At 41.2% G+C, this 16359-nt stretch overlaps 2 protein-coding genes across 7 annotated transcripts; both read left to right on the top strand.

Annotated features, from left to right (window-relative positions):
- Positions 1-43: 43 nt before the first annotated feature.
- TMEM231 (transmembrane protein 231) lies at positions 44-5402 on the top strand. The gene is made up of 7 exons (XM_064386243.1): positions 44-298; positions 375-544; positions 1565-1693; positions 3052-3195; positions 3490-3571; positions 3699-3809; positions 4702-5402. The coding sequence occupies exons 1-7, from the start codon at positions 157-159 to the stop codon at positions 4884-4886; spliced, it is 963 nt and encodes a 320-aa protein (XP_064242313.1). The 5' UTR covers positions 44-156; the 3' UTR covers positions 4887-5402.
- On the top strand, positions 3808-16251 carry LOC135279121 (carbohydrate sulfotransferase 5-like). Of its 6 annotated transcripts, XM_064386217.1 has the most exons (3): positions 6955-7580; positions 8011-8249; positions 14613-16251. In XM_064386217.1, the coding sequence occupies exons 2-3, from the start codon at positions 8233-8235 to the stop codon at positions 15820-15822; spliced, it is 1227 nt and encodes a 408-aa protein (XP_064242287.1). In that variant the 5' UTR covers positions 6955-7580; positions 8011-8232; the 3' UTR covers positions 15823-16251. The 6 variants fall into 6 exon arrangements, with proteins under 6 accessions (XP_064242290.1, XP_064242291.1, XP_064242287.1 ...); XM_064386220.1 differs by lacking the exons at positions 6955-7580; positions 8011-8249 and adding an exon at positions 3808-4466; XM_064386221.1 differs by lacking the exons at positions 6955-7580; positions 8011-8249 and adding an exon at positions 4850-4985.
- The last annotated feature ends 108 nt before the right edge of the window (positions 16252-16359 follow it).

Genomic DNA, 16359 nt, shown 5'->3' with positions numbered 1-16359 from the left:
CGTTCATTGGCTGATGCGCCCGTCCCCTCGGCGCTGATTGGCGCGGCGTCTCGTCAGTCCGACGCTCCGCCCAGTGCAGCGCTGAAGGCGGGGGCGGCCGGCGCGAATGCGGGCTTGCGTGCGGGTGGTGCTTGCGGACACTGAGGGCCGCTCGCCATGGCTGGCGTGGAGCTGTTCTCGCATCCCGCGCTGTACACGCGCTACCGGGCTGGGTTCTGCTCCGCCGCTGCGCTGGCGCTGTTGCTCATCACGGCGCTCACCTATGTGCCGCCGCTGCTGGTGGCCTATAGGAGCCACGGTGAGCGCCACTGGACTCTACGCGGCCCGGCCGGGCCTGGCGCAGTCCTGAAGCCTCGTGCTGTTTCTGCCCTCAGGTTTCTGGCTGAAGCAGAGCGCGTACCTGGAGCAGCCCACTGTTCGTTTCCGATACGAGGCTCTCTTCGTCGCCACTATGGGTTCCGGACCGGGCAGCTTCTTGGCGTGGAGCACATTCCCAGCGTTCAACAGGCTCCAGGAGGACCGGCTCCGAGTCCCGCTTCTGTCGGTAGGCCTGCCGGGGGCGGCCCGGCAACAGTGGCGAGAAGTGAGGCTGCAGAGTGGGGCCAGTGGACCGGCAGCCGGCTCAGGGCACGAGTGCTGATGGCGCATTTGAGCGGGTGGCCCTTCAGGCACTGCTGCCTACAGGTAGCAGCAGCTTTATGTATAACCTTGTGCCTCACATCGGGATTTGCTGGATTTTTAATGAGTCCCGTTTCACTCCCTCTCAGTGTCACTGAATCATAGCATTACTTAGATTGGAAAAAGCCCGTAAGACCAAGTCCAGTCATTAATCAAACCCTACCAATTTTTCCACTAAACCATGTCCGTAAGCACTGCTGAACACGTCGGTTTACTTTCATCAAATTAGGTGTGCCCCTTTCCCCTGGCCACATGGCTTCTCATGATGTGAGGTTTGCAGGGTACTCCTAGATTTGGAAGTAGATATGTGCCTTCAGAACCATATAATTTCTGCCTTGCAGTCACTTTTCTTTCTAGGATTTCACAGCGACAGTTATTTTTCTGTCTGCCTCTGTTAGAAGCCCTGCTATATTTTGCAAGTAGCTGAAGTACTGGACACTGGCACACAGGCATAGCAAACCTTGGCTTACAGCCAGGAATCAGCATACAGAGGCCATTTAAGAGGCTACAATGGCAGGAGGCACAAGCCTGATGATCAGTCATATATTTGCACTGTGTCTTACAGAAAATCCAGCACTAAGGCGTGCTTTGTGGCATCCAAGGGAGATGGTTAGAATGGTGTAAGGCAGAAAAGACCTTGAAGTAAACTTTCTCTCCCTGGAGGGGTGCATGAGACCTTGCATAACAGATGACACTGTTGGCTTTTTGTTTGTCTCTAGTCTTCTGTCTGTAAATAGTCAAGTAGCTTTTTATTGCATTCCTAACTATGCAGTTTATTTGCTTCCTTGGTATGTGCTTGCTGCAGTTGTAGGGTCCCCTGGGGTTTTACTTTTTTTTGTTTTTCTTTCTAACAGAAATTCCTGTCTTTAAAAAAAAATTTGTTTAGACTAGAGAAGAAGACAAAAATCAAGATGGCAGAATGGATCAGCTGCATTTTAAACTGGAACTTCCATTACAACCAACAGAGCATGTAGTTGGTGTTCAGCTGATTCTACTCTTTTCCTACCAGCTTTATGTGAGCATTTTTAGTTTTGTTTGTTGTGATGTATAGACCCATTGTAAAATTCCAGTAGTGGTTATACAAAAGATGAAAAGAAACCTTCCGTATTTGAAATTCCTGTCTAAAATATGTATTTTACTGAAAAATATTTAATTTTCTCCTTCTCTGCTGTGTCATTCCTAGTCTAGCTGTCTTGTGTATTTTGATACCCTTTGTTAGAGTTTTGTTTTATTTTGTTTTTTTAATATTGTTAAGCTCTATATTCTGTTGGGCTGTAGTATGGCTGCAACATACAGCACAACAGTGAGTATCAGTGTGGGTGGCACCTGAAAATAACTGAAAGCCTTGCAATAGGCAGAAGGATGTGCATTCCTACACACTGCTGTGTCTTGACATAACCAGTTCATTTTCTGAGGTGGAGAGTCAGGCTGTTGCAACAGCTTAAAACTCCTTAGATTTTGCTTAACACCTCTTGAAGCATCGATAATCATCTGTCAGGATCTTCTGTATCTTGTAACTGGGACAAGGAAGTGTTATAGGAAGACAGGACAATGAAATTCTACTGCCTTTGTACCTCAAATGGGAGTGCAATGAATACCTAAAGCAAAGAGTAAACCACCAGCACACAGAGAACCCAGGGATACATCTAAAAAGAGCAATAATACAGAGCTGTGTTGGGTACAGTCACATATACAAAAAGTTGTTTTGCTAGGGAGATTAGGCTGTTTCTTTAGAGAGTCTTGCTGATTGCAGATGGACAAGCTTAGCAAGTATAGCTATGTGGTGTAGAAAACATTCTTAAGCCTGAGGCACAGAATAAAGGCCCAACAGTCCTAAATTTGGGATGAAGTATTTGGTCAGGTATTAGTATCACAGAGAGTTAGGATATTCACAAGACTTTTTTTATCCCACTGTAAATGCGGAAATTTTCCTTCAGACTGAGTGGCTGATAAGAACTAAGGACCTACCTTCTTTATTTGGTTCTTGTTGCAGAGTACAAGTCCTTGATTTTAACTGCTGAGTTCTTTTAAAGTGTCTCCAATTAATGTGTTTAGACACCTTGCTGCTTTTTACATGTTATGGCTAGTCAAAACTTTCTGTCACTGGCCAAAGACATTGGACTTCACTGAATTTCCTGTGGAACTTTGTTGAGATAATAAAGTTAGTTAACTATTAACTAAGGTAGTTTACTTAAAAAAAAAGTATTTTTTATTTGGTGCTCTCTTGTTTAGACTAAGGTGATGATCTGAAACTTGGGAGTCCTGGAAAAATCAAATCCATGTAGAAAAATGTGTAGATACCAAGAGGTAGAAAAGTGTGTTGTGTCCCTCCTCCCCCCACTAAATTTTCCTTTTTTGTGTTCACTATTTCAGAGAATGTCAACATTTGTGATGCAGAGCATGGCTTTTCTTCAGTTTTTTTCTCCTGTGCCAGGGTCTCAGCTCTATGTGAATGGAGACTTGAAATTAAACCAGAGGCAATTACTTAACCACTGTGGACTGGATACCAGATACAATGTGAGGAAATGTTTTTCCCTTCCCCATCAATTCACCCCCCCGACCTATTAATCCGCCTAGTATCCTAGGTGACACCCTAATTATTTGTACTACTGCACAGAGTGAACTGTAAGACTTTGGAACTGGTGTTTTCTTGTTAGACTACAAGAGGGAAGAGGTTATTCTGCCAAGATGTTCAGTCTGATGTTTATGTTCATTCCTTGAAGGGCGTGGTTACTTTGTGTAACCAGTAACCAGTAAAACTACTGTCTTGAAGACTGGACAAATAATTAAAGTGTCTCCTTGTTGTAACAGGTGTCTGTGGTCAATGGCACAAGTCCTTTTGCAAGTGACTATGATCTAGCAAACATCATGGCAGCATATTGGGATAGAAATGGTAAGCCTGAATGTGTAGCTACAGGACAGTAGCAGTTAGCATATTGGCAGCTGTTTTGTGAGATATATGACTACTGTATTAATACCTAAAAGCTCCTTAACCTGGACATTTCCTTTCTCCATTATAGTGACAACAGTATTTTCAGATCCCAGCCCTGTTTGGATGACTGGAAGAGCAACAGATACACCATTTATCATTAATGCCACCATTCATTATCCAGTGGAAGTTATCTTATATCCTTCAAAAACTGCACAAACTGTGACATAACAGGGTTATAGTAATTAAGCCTGAACCACAATGTTGCTAAACTTTTTTTGGGGGGGGGGGTTTGTTGGTTTGTTTGTTTGTTTTGTTTTGTTAGCTAAGCAAATGCTACCGTTCTGGAGTGGATGAAATACCTATTTGTCCATTCCTTCAGATGGTTGTGCCTTTATAACCACTTTTTGCTTTTCTTACCCATTGGTAACCTGTGTTGCTTTTCAGCTTTGCTAAAAAGGCCTTTAAAGCAGTTTGTTAGCTATTGTCAGGGAATATTCGTAGTACATCTTGCTTTGGGTTCTGCAGTACCTGCTGTCCCGATCTGTCACAGATGCCACTCACAAAGCATGACACTGTAGTCTGTGACCTAAAGCAAATGATTAGAAATCTGTATGCAACATCATCTCACCAAATAATAACTCTCGCAGTGGGAGGTTGTTACATCTGTTCATGTGCAGACAGACCGGAATTTTTTTCTTTTGAAAAAGTAACTCTTCATTCATTATATTCTTTGTTCTTTTTCTTAGACAAGAACAAGTCTGCATTTAGAAGAATCTGTATGGAGCACACTTCTTACAAGATTTGTTTACCTGCCTGAATATTAACAATAAGTACTTCCTGATGACTCAGGCACAAAGTAGGTACTTTATCTAGAATTGGTTTAAATGTCTTCTAGGACAGACATTCTCTCCAGCTTTTGTTTCCTACCGTGGTGGAAGGCTTTTAGGTGTTTCTATGGTTCACAGGTTTAGCATTTGTGACACAAACCGATGCCTTAATAAGGTTTGTGCCTAGGAGTTTCCTTGTTTAGATATTGCAATGGCAGCATTAGAAGGTTCTCTATTAACGCTCCTTGACTTTCTTTACATATCAGCCAGGATTCTGGGAAATTATTAAATTTGCCTGGATCCAGTATGTCAGCATCCTCCTTATCTTTCTTTGGGTGTTCGGTAGGATTAAGACATTTTTGTTCCAGAATCAGGTGTTGACTACAATTCCAGTATCACCAGTTCTGCCTGTATCTCCAGTACTATCCTACAAACAGCACCAGTCCTGAAGAGATGCCTGAGAAGAATTTGTAGAAATGCCATTCAAAAATAGCTACCTGATTTTCTTCTCTATACACTTCTTACTTCAGAAGATCAAAATTTTGTAGGTATGTTCCAAGTATGTATGTTCCAAGTATGCTCTGTTTGTGCATCCTTTTAAAAATACATGTTCATTCATCTAATTTCTTTAGGAAAACTGCTTTGGAGCTGGAAAAGTTTATATTTTTGCCAGTAAAAAAGAACCTAGTTATTTTTTTGTAACTGGAACATGCCTCAAAAACCATCTTGAAAACTGAAAATAATATGCTAAAAGTAACAACATTAACTGTTTTTACTTCTTGTAAATCAATTCACTGCAGTCTTAGAGCTGTCAAGAGTTATTTGTACATGCATTTATGTGCACCATGAGGTGAAAAACTGCATGGATGAGTTAAGGTCAGAGATGCACTTCTGTAACTGTGGCTATACATACCAATTTAATTATTAAATTGGCTGATGAATAAATTCAAGGTTAATGTGAGAAATCGGGTTTTGGGTGATAGTGTGTGCAAAATTTGCACAACCGTTTACTACTGGTATTATTACTGTAGCACCCAACCATTAACTGTGAATTGCAAATAGTAAAACAGAGAATCCTTGTATCCATTGAAAGAAAACCAGCAAAAAATTCTACCAGGGAAGCCTCAGAGTTTCAAAGCAAATGAATAATTACCTTCAGAGATTAAATAGTTTTGAACAGATAAAAATTATAATCACCTGGTAGACATTGAAAGACTGTTCCTCATTCTTGGTGGTGGTCGTCATAGGGAAGATTATTTTATCTTCTTTTTCTGGGCTTACTTTTTCTGCTAGACAAGCCTACAAGAGAAAACAACAAAATTTCCATCATATTTTCAGTTTTGTGTTAAAGAATTAATTCTAGCAAAGCAGTGTTATGGCAGGACAGAATTTAAAACAATTCTAGATGCTAGAATTCTGCAAAAAATTCCAAGTGTCTTTGGTTCTAATGAACTATTAAGACACAGTGCACCTAAGAAATATGAAAGAGCAGCTGAGGATATGCCGCCTTTTGGCTATCATCCTCTAGAATTCAATATCTTGGCATTTGGAAGAGCTACCTTTTGCAGAAATCTCCAGTTTGATCTTGGATCTTTGAAGTCTCTGTGTGGGCTACTGATAACTGGCTTCGTATCAACATCTCCAGAGTCAAAGCAACTGTCTGCTGCTTTTTTGTGCATCTAGCCACTGCACAGCATGAATGAAGTGGCCTGTGAGCTTGTTTCCTCCATATCTCAAGCTGGTGTACGTTTGGCATGCTCTCCCTTGCAGCAGTAATGATGCCTGTGTGACTGCATGAGTTAATTCAGGGAGTTAATTGTGGTGAAGATGATCTTTACCAAATATATAATCACTTTTCTGGACAAGTCAGTTCCCTGATTGAACTTGGTATGTATCTGCACAAGCATTAAGGTGGACATGAGCAAGGGCTAGAAATCTCTGGAGAGACTACAGGACCACAATTTAAGGGTTTGAATGTTCTACTCCCTCAAAAAATGGAATGCATAAGAATCTTCCTCCAAGCGGAACAGAAGTCTGTTTAGGTAGCGACAGAAACATGGAAGAGACTAATGCTCGAAAGCCACAGTAGTGGGAGACTCCATTAATGCCTCTCTCACTTTTCCCTCCTGTTGTAGCCTTTCACATTAAGTTAGAACAAGTGATGCTGCTGAGAGCAACAGTTCGGTGAATGCATGTGAAATAAGAAACGGAGATGCGGTCTAGTTCCAGAAATACAGAGAAAGATAACCTTAATGTTCTCTTTTCCTTTAGATGGAGAAAAGTGGAAAAAATCCTCTACTGTAATGTAAGCAAAGAACTAAATTTTATATAAATTAATATACATTAAAAGGAGGCAATCAAAAGAGTTATTTACTTGCAGGTGGCATGTAATTGTTTAATATGACCTGAAGCCATCCCTCCATTTCTTCTCAAAGAGGTGTCCTAAGACTGGGACTAATAACTGAATGCAGGGTAAAAGGAGCCGTAAAGGCAGATGTTACCACAGCAGGGGAAAAAAAAAACCCCTGTGATACCTCTGCTATGGTCACTTCCTGGATGACTTTTTATACTGACTGTAGTTCTTGGTTCATAGTTCTGACTCCTTTCTCGAGCTTGAAGAGACATTCTACTTTTCCAAGTAACCAAGCAATAAAAAAGAGCAAGATTTCATAGCTTAAGCAACAAACTGATCTACATGGGGAAAATATATACCTGAGGATCCACTGCAACCAGCATTAGGCTCTTCCTTCCTAAACCTCTTCTTTCTCAGAAAGCTATCTGCAAGGACTCTTCCTTCAGCTTGCTAAGCAACACAAAAAGTCAAAACCACTACCATGCACCACAGTGCTACTACACAGATCCTCTCTGTATTCATATGACAGAGCAATCTAAATGCTCGTCATTGAGAAAGAACATGGTGGCTCGCTAGAATTAATCAAGGTTCTGTAAGAAGGAAAAAGAAAGCAGCTTTAAGTTAAAAGTCCTATGCATAAACTGATGTGGGAACATGGCCGTGTAAGAGCCATGCTTCGCGAGTGTTTTAAGACGTGAAACTAGGGAGAAAGAAACCACCTCGCTGCTTTTTAACTCGCCAAGCAGCCCATTTTCCAGGGGGCATTATCCTCTCGTTCTACTCGCACGAGGCGAGCGGGACGCGGCCGTGCCGAGCTCTGGTCGCCTGGGGGTGCTGGGCCGGGACGGACGGAGGCGGGGGCCGGGAAGAGGGGCTGCTGCGACAGGAAGGCCCGAGGCCCGCGGGAGCCCGCGGAGAAGAGGTGGCGGGGCGCTGGCTGCTGCGGCGGCCAGGCGCTGTTGCCACGAGCCGTTTCGGCGAGCCAGCCAGGACCCTGCGGGGCTGGCGCTTGCAGGATCCACGGGCCTGGCTGCGAGGCGGGCGGCACTGCCCGGCCGGTCCCACTCGTGCTGGGCGGGGCAGGCCGGCGGCCCGCCTCTGCCGGGCTGTGCCTTTGCCCGGGGATGCTCCGGGGGCGGGGCGGATCGGCTTCTCGGGCTCCTCCTGCTGCTCCGGCGCCTCGGCCACGTCTGAAAGCGGTTCATTGTCTCTGTCGGCAGATCGGAGCCGCGGCGGTGGCGGGAGGCGGCGACAAGGTACGGGCAGGCTGATGCGGTTGGGGATGCGGTAATTCCACAGGATTGGAAGTCCCGGACAGATCTTTTTTTGGTTTTGAGAACCGTCTCAAACAACGGTTCTTTAAAGGAGATGTTTTTGAGCGGGTTACACACGCCCCTGCTTGTGGCGGCGGACTAGTGGTAACACCAGTTGCGGCGGAGCCGATGTCGCACCGACAGAGGTAAAGCTGTCGAAAATCAGCCTGGTTATTTTAGGTGGGTTTTTTGTTTCGTTGGTTGGGATTTTTTTCCCTCTCTCTCTGCTTTCCTCTGCCCCCCCCCCCTTTTAAAAAAAAATTTCTCTCCTTTTTGGTTTTTTGGGGGTTTGTGTTGTTTGGTTTTTTGGTTTTGGGTTTTGTTTTTTCCCTCTTTCTTTCTTTTTCCTAGGGAACGTGGCTGATTCAGGTTAAGGTGGTTTCGTTTGTTGGAGTTAGATGAGAGAGTTTAGAGAACCCTTCCCATCATTTCAGGAAATGCCTTCCCGTTTTTCTGTTGTGTCCTGCCTCTTTCTAGGTGAAGGTGACGTGCTGATCGGAATTTGTCAGTATTTCTTAGCTGCAACAGTTACTTCAAGTGAGGCACACAGGGCGCACCTCTGCCCAATCGCCCTCGGACTGTTTCAAGTTGAGAACGCTATTGTACCAGTGTGGACAGAGTCTCAAGTGAATAGCATTCAGTCACTGCGGGTGTCTCTTTGTCACGCCAGTTTTGCCATCATAAAAATTCTTAACAAAAGCTGCAACTAAGCAGACCTCATTTCTTGAACACCAGTAATTCTAGTAGCTGAAAACACTTGAGATCTTCGGCTGCAGTGCATAGAGAAATAGGCATTATAGGGCTATGCTTTGACACTGCCATTTGCTTAGGCTTGGCAACTTTATCTAACTCTAAAAAATATTTAAAAATCTCCCAAAGGAAACAGTATCTTTTAGAAAAAGAACTTTAATGATCATATAGTTAAATGGATGGTATGTTTCACTGTATTATGAAGTCTTTAAGTGATGATTTCTGGGAAGCAATTCTTCAAATCTCATTTACCACTAGATTCTCAAAAGAGGTATATTTCCAAAAGCTGAATTAGCAGTATCACCTGGAATGCTAATATAATGTTATAATTCAGAATTACAGTACATTTGCTGTATTTTGTTATTTTAGTTGCAGTTTTACTAATCTATTAAAAAAATAGGCAGGTTTATTAAAAAAAAAATAGGCAGGTTTATGAGTTTCACCTATTTAGTATTGGAAAGTCTTTTAACTTTTAGGACTACCAGTGATCCTAGAACACATCCTCCAAATGAACTTTTTCTTTACCCATTGAAATACCAATCTGCATATTGTTGGTACAGTAAGCTTTTGCCTTATGAAGATGTGTAATTTCTAGCTACAGAAGAAGACTGGAAAGTGATGTTTTGTCAGTAATATTGTTGTGTGTTATTCTTTGACCAGCTTTGTCATGTTCCAGCATTTTACTTTTTTGAGTAGCAAACTATGTTTCTAACGTTAGCTCACAGAAGCCATTTTGGTGGTGATTGCATTGGTGCAATGTTATATAGGTGAAGGGTGTAGTGAGTAAATTTGATGAGGAAAAGTAGACCTTCGTGATCTTTGCTCTATTTATCATGCCATGAACAAACGTTTTCCTCATAATTCTATAAAATGCATGATGACATTTACTGTTATTATTCTTTTTACAGTCAGCACTGCTGCATTTGGTGAATTTTAAGTACATAAGAGGTAATTACATTCATCTCGTATGATTGCTCTGAAAGGTCAGCATACAGGACAATCATTTTTGGGTAACAAAACGTTGTGCACATAATCCAGCATCAGGTATTCATTTTTCAGTGGAAGAAATCAGTCTGGGAAATCAACAGAATCACGGAATATTCTGAGCTGGAAGTGGCCCACAACTGAGTATTTGAAGTATTTGAAGTAATTTCTGTTTAATCTGTAAGCTCTTTGACTTTTAAAATGCTGCACAGACTGTTTAAAATGAAAGTATGCTGGAAATTTTCTCAGACAGAAAATGGCTAGGGAAGACTTTGACAAAGACAGCTAAGATTCAGTTGCTCAGAAGTCATTGTAGGGGAGCAGGTATTTGTAATTCTTCACTCAAATGTCTTTAATGCAGCCTGGTTTTTCAGTCTTCCCACAACAGACCCACACTTGTTTGTTCTAATGGAGTGTTTCATCTCAGCCTTTTGTCCAAAGCTGAAAGACAGAGCATGTTTCTTGACAGCTCTAATATGAGGCACTCTTTCTGTCTTTCTGCAGTCTTTTTAATATCCCAGAAAAAAAAATAGCAGTTTAATAGGATGGTCTTTTTTAGCTATAAAGTTAGTTTTTGCTACTTGATTAAGTCTCTTCAGGTTGAATTCTGTGCTGAAAGGAAGTTACTAAGAAACTGTACTCCTTTCAGAGCTGACCTGAAAAGATCTGATTACTCGATTCCAACATTCTATGTCTTATGTGACAAATGAATAAAAGTCCCTGGAAGCAAGAGCTAAATGATCATCCAGTGGACGATTTCTTTCTTTCTTTTCTGCCTTTCTGGGTCTGAAAAGTGCTCATCTTAGAAATGAGATCTTTTTGGGATCAATACTACCACTGACTGTATTTTTACCCTTCTTGGTAAAACTGGATAGCTTTCTGTAATGTATCTAGGTTTTTGGCAAGCAGATACTAGTAGCCCTGCAGCTCAGCAGTTTATCAGAGGCAGTTTAAGTCATGAAGAAAATTATTGCTCTGTTGGCCAGTTTCTATAATTAATTTCCTTTGGACAATATGCAAGAATAGTTATTGTGGAACTGTCCCAGGGTTCATCTAGTCTAGGATCTTGTTTCCATCAGTAGCTGTTAGCAGGGAAGCCCAGGAACAGAGCTTGATTCAGGACTGGCAACTAAACCATATAAGCTAATGCTTTTCAGATCACATTTTGAAAATTTGCATTGCACTGTAAAGAGATGATTGTGCCTCAAGAATTTGAGACTTCTGATTATTCTCTTTACCAGAGCTCTCCTTGAAGAAATGGTATCACCAAAGAAGTACCACTACTATTACAGAAAAGGAATAACAGTGTAACTGTTAGTAAAATATATTAAGGAGTATTCATTATTTACAGAAACACATATGCCACTGAGTGTTGCCATACTTCATGAGTCTCAGCTGAGAGATGTGAGAGGTGTGGGAGTGCTGTCTACTGCAACTTGAGGCTCATTACAGCCTGTTTTTCTGCTTGTTGTAGCTCTCTTGCCACTTGGGGTCAGTCTGCTTTTGTTACTGAGATGGCAGCTGAAGTGGCAGTAATGCTAGAACATCAGGCCCCTTTGCTGGTTCTCCTTTCCCCCCGCCGTGTTTGCAGTTGGTAGGTATGGTATAGATAGGCAGGTGCATTATGAGGAAGCACTTATGTGGAACAAAGCAAGACAAAAGGAGGTGTAACAAATCCCAGCTTTGCTTTCCGGAGAGGAGCTTGGGGTGAGCAGGTGGTGCCACTGAGCTGTTGGTGGAGGAGGAGGGCACTAGAAGAAAGAGGGCAATGCAAAGCAAGTCACAGACTAGTGCTTCAGCCTGCAGCTTCGGTGTGCAGTTTCGGTATATTGCCTTTCTGTGCTGAAAGAGCAAGCTTGCTTAACAGCACCACCTGGTGAGTCCTGCAGTGGAATAGCTAGAGGATCAGAAGTAGCCTGTATTGCAAGGTCCTGTCCCCCACATTTAGAATTGTAGAAACATTTAGGATGGAGAAGACCTTTAAGATCATGAAGTCCAACTGTTAATCCAACAATGCCAAGTCCACAACTAAGGCAACGGTATAATGTAATCTATTCAGTAGATTTATAAATATGTGTATACATAGACAGATCTTCAGCAACTCTATGAGAATGTTATTCTATGGGCTTTTCAACAGCTGCTTTCTGCCTCAGCTAAAGTTTATCAAAATTCACAGAAGAGCTTGTTGGGTTAAAAAAATTGTATTTTAAAGGAATGCAAGTTTAACCTGGGCTAAAATCACCTTAACTACAGAATGCAATTGCAAATGGTAAATGATTGTTTACATGAAAATAGAATTACACATGGCCAGTAAGAGATGTGCAGAAATAAAGGGCACTGTTTACAGAGAAAGTGGTGTATTTGGCCTTATGCACTGGAAACCACACAAGAGAATACTTTTAGAGATGCTGTATTTTGTTGTGTAATTATGCTTTTTCTTTGATGGTGTCTACATGTGTGTATATTCCTTAGAAACACTCCAACTTTTCCAAAAGGGTAGAAAATTAATCTTAAATGTAGAAAACTGGTATCTACTTAGTGTTTTACTTTGGTATCACACTTTTTTTTTTGAAGTTTATATCATATTGAAGTATAGGGAAATACTTCAGCTATATAGTCATTTGATGTTATTTGTAGTGCTTGAGTCTGATTAGTTCAGACACATATTGTGGACTAATACTCACGCTATCTGTTTTTTCATTGGCACAGTGTTGTCTGCAACACTCCTTGGCGTGGGAACTGGAGCAAGGAGAGGTCTGAGAGAGTCAAGGCAAAAGTGAATGTTAAAAGCAGCTTTTGGCTTTTATTCCTCAGTCTCCCACACTCTGCTAATAACATGTAAAGAGCAGTTAGTGTTGCAGCTCTGCAGCATGATTAGAGTGGAACAACAGTTGCGTAGCTAGAGTAGAAACACATTAATTCTTCAAAAAGCGTAATTGAGTCTCTGAAAGCTACATAATAAGGAGCTGCAGAATGCAGTCCTAGTGTAGATAATGATTCATGTTTTGCACTCAAGAAAAAGATCGGAGATAGCTGTGTCTGGCTGACTTTCAGGCAAAGAGTCTGTTACAAGAAAAATCTTTTAATTAGCAAATGCAACTGTACTTTGACTTCAGCTTAGGTTCTTTCATCCCCTCTGTTTGGTGAAGTGTCAGTGCAGGCTGCTGGATTGCTGGTGATCCTCACAGCACAGAGAAACTTATAGGTGCTTCTGGAGATGTAATATGAAAAATTCAGTCTTTGAACAAGGCAGATTTTATCTATGAAGAGTGGCCAAGCTGAATTAAACTAAGGATTTATCTATCGGCTCTTGTGCCTGAGAGTAGCAGGTAGTGGACTGCTAAGGAAGAATTAATACATTAAGCCTTGTTTCTCGTAGTGTGTCATTGCAATACAGGCATATACCATGGGCTATCCACAGTTTAGGGAATTGCTAAGACATGGGCTGTAGCCTCAGTTTTGCATTTAACAGTTCTTGGAAGGCTTTTCTTCCATTACTTACTTTAAATAAATGTAATTATTTGTTGAACTCCTGTATACTTTTGCTGCTACAGAATTTTGAAGCAGAGTTGCACATTTTTAATATGCAGTGTACATAAAGGTTTTGAAATGGGTGATCATTTAATTCAATTCAATTTATTATATCAATGAATATGTATCTATGTTTAGTAGTCTGCATGATTTTCTTTCAAGAGTTCAGAGTGTGTTGAAAAATGTATCTTTCACTGTACCAAGAAAAAAATTGTTATTGCAAATTGTAAATGTAGCTAGATAACAAATACATATGTAGAACTTCTGAGATGATCTGCATACATGAGGAGCCTTACTTTCCTAAAACCTTGCCTGCTAACGTTTACTGCCTGCTTGCAAGTGGAATCTGCATGAGTGAGAGCACAAAAGGGTAGGTGCCAAAAACCTCTAGTAAAAAGCTGTGGCGGGGAGTGCACGTGTCTTAAATTTTGACTGCAAAGTAAAGCAGAAATCCACTTGGGGTTGACATGGCTAAGATTTTCTAGGAGTTATACACAGACAAGTCTAACTCCCAAACTGGTAATTCTTGAATGCAAACTCAGGGTATTCAGTCTTGGGGTGTATGCACTCCAGACCAAAGATACGTGTCAGCAGCTTTTTCATTTTATCATCTGTGGCCAGGTGTGGCTTCAGGATGTGAGTTTTCATCCATCTTCTGCAGTTTCAAAAATAGAGGGTTGTGGACACGCACCAGTTGATACAGCACCCTATGGCTACTGTAGGGTACAGCACTCACATTAGATAAGATGATTTTTATTTCAGCACCCACAGCTACCGATGCTCGTATCCACTCCTTTTAGGGGATAGAAATCCTTGTAATGTTAAATTAAAACAGAAATAGAGTTGAGCAAGTCAAATTTTTTTTTCCTTCTTTTTTTTTTAGGGCAATGTTTACCAGTGCCCAAGTTGAGGGCCTTGTGTATTTTGTAGTTTTGTTTTGGCTTTTTTTAATCCAAGGGTTGAGTTGCATCAACCTAAGGTTTTCTTCAACATTGAACTTTTACTTATTTGCTTATTTCTGCAGTGATCTTACTGTCACACGTTACTTCCTTTTTTTCCCCCAACAGCTGTCATCTGCAGTGATCATCCCCAAGTGCAACTGATTAAGGAAGCAGTTAATGCCACATACGTACATGCACATTTGAAGAAAGGTTTTACTAATGCAAGAGCTTGTATTGTCTAACTTGTATTGTTATTATGCCACAGGAACAATGGTTCACCAGTATTTCCCTTCTCTTTTTCAGCTTTTTTCATTGCTCTTCCTCGGTGAGAATGGCAAGGATTCGGATTCCTAGCACAGTTGTTATAATTTTTGTTACAGTTCAGACTGGATTCTTACTCTTCATGTATGCCCGGTACAGTAGCTTCATGCCTCAGTCTGAGGAGAAACCATCCCAAGTCCACATACTTATTCTCTCATCTTGGCGGTCAGGATCTTCTTTTGTCGGTCAGCTTTTCAGCCAGCACCCCAGTGTCTTCTACTTGATGGAACCTGCATGGCATGTGTGGGTTACAATGTACCAGAACAGTGCCAAAGTCTTACACATGGCAGTGCGGGACTTAGTCAGGTCTGTCTTTCTGTGTGACATGTCTGTGTTTGATGCTTACATGCCTTGGAAAAGAAACTTATCCGATCTTTTCCAGTGGGCAGCAAGTCGGGCTCTGTGTTCAGCTCCTGCTTGTGACTCTTTTCAACGTACTGACATAACCAGTGAATTGGCATGCAAGACTCTTTGTGGACGGTATCCATTCAGCAAGGTGGAGGAAGCCTGTAAAACTTACAGCCATGTTGTCATCAAGGAAGTTCGATTCTTTGACTTGAAGGTCCTGTACCCCCTCCTCACTGATCCATCCCTGAATCTCAAAATTATTCACCTGGTCCGTGACCCCAGGGCAGTCGTTAAGTCACGGGAACAATCAGTGAAAGCATTAGCCCGTGACAATGGAATTGTCTTGAGTACCAATGGCACTAAAGTGGAAGATAGCAAATACAAAGTAATGCAAGAGGTTTGTAGAAGTCATGTTCAGATTTATGAAACAGCTACTCTAAAACCACCTAATTTCCTGAAAGATCGCTATTTAATGGTCCGTTTTGAAGATCTGGTAAGAGATCCATTATCAGAAATCTCAGAAATGTATAAATTTGCGGATCTTAATTTGACTCCCAGGCTCAAAAGCTGGATCTATAATATCACACATGGACAGGGACCAGGGAAAAAAAAAGAAGCCTTCAAAATAACATCCCGAGATGCAATTAGTGTTTCACAGGCCTGGAGAAACATTCTTTCCTTTCAGAAAGTTAAGAAAATACAGGAAGTTTGCAAAGGTGCTATAAATATTCTTGGTTATCAGCTAGTGGATTCAGAAAAAGAACAAAGAGATCTGACATTGGATTTGGTATTGCCAAGACGACAAAATCAATTCAGTTGGTCATCATTTAATCCAAAGCACTAAGACGTTTTTGAGAGATCTGGGGAGTTGGGGCAGGGTAGTTGTTTGAATACTTCTATACTATGCAGCATATAGTAATGGGAAAATCCTTGGCTGATGACTTTATCATTTTGTCTACTCCTTCTCTGTTCATGTAAGAAGGTTTTTTTTTTTCCCCTGAGTTTTTTACATATTTAAAAAAAAAAAAAGCCAGCAAGATACTTGGTCAGCCTGTTACTGTGCTGCTCACAGCATTGTTTTAAGAATATAATTTAAGCACTTTCTATTAAAAGATGGATTTTCAAAGATGTCTGTTTATTCATAATAGTTCACTTATTTTTTTTCATACTTCAAGTATTTAAGAATCACAGTTCTTTATTTGTATATATGGAACAAAGTATATACTAAATTCCTTCACTTGACTTTCTTCTTTAAAGTTGTTTTGCAATTCTATTTTTGTCTGACTTCTTTTGATGTTTTAAATTTTAACATATAAGTTTTTCAAAAGGTGGGGGCAACTGCAGTAGCTGTGTTGTAAATGGCTTAAAGGGGAACTTCACT

This window comes from Passer domesticus, chromosome 12 (assembly GCF_036417665.1).
Source record: "Passer domesticus isolate bPasDom1 chromosome 12, bPasDom1.hap1, whole genome shotgun sequence".
Classification (NCBI taxonomy): Eukaryota; Metazoa; Chordata; class Aves; order Passeriformes; family Passeridae; genus Passer; species Passer domesticus.
The sequence above is the reverse complement of the archived record's forward strand: the minus strand, read 5'-3'. Positions and strand labels throughout refer to the sequence as shown.

Bases quoted from the DNA above. Each gene is read 5' to 3' on its own strand.
- TMEM231 (XM_064386243.1), top strand. From the start codon at position 157: ATGGCTGGCGTGGAGCTGTTCTCGCATCCCGCGCTGTACACGCGCTAC. The intron at 299-374 runs GTGAGCGCCACT...TTCTGCCCTCAG, and splicing joins GGTGGCCTATAGGAGCCACG to GTTTCTGGCTGAAGCAGAGC. The intron at 3,810-4,701 runs CTTCAAAAACTG...TCTTTACATATC, and splicing joins AGTGGAAGTTATCTTATATC to AGCCAGGATTCTGGGAAATT.
- LOC135279121 (XM_064386216.1), top strand. From the start codon at position 13,638: ATGATCTGCATACATGAGGAGCCTTACTTTCCTAAAACCTTGCCTGCT. The intron at 13,739-14,612 runs GTAGGTGCCAAA...TCTCTTTTTCAG, and splicing joins ATGAGTGAGAGCACAAAAGG to CTTTTTTCATTGCTCTTCCT.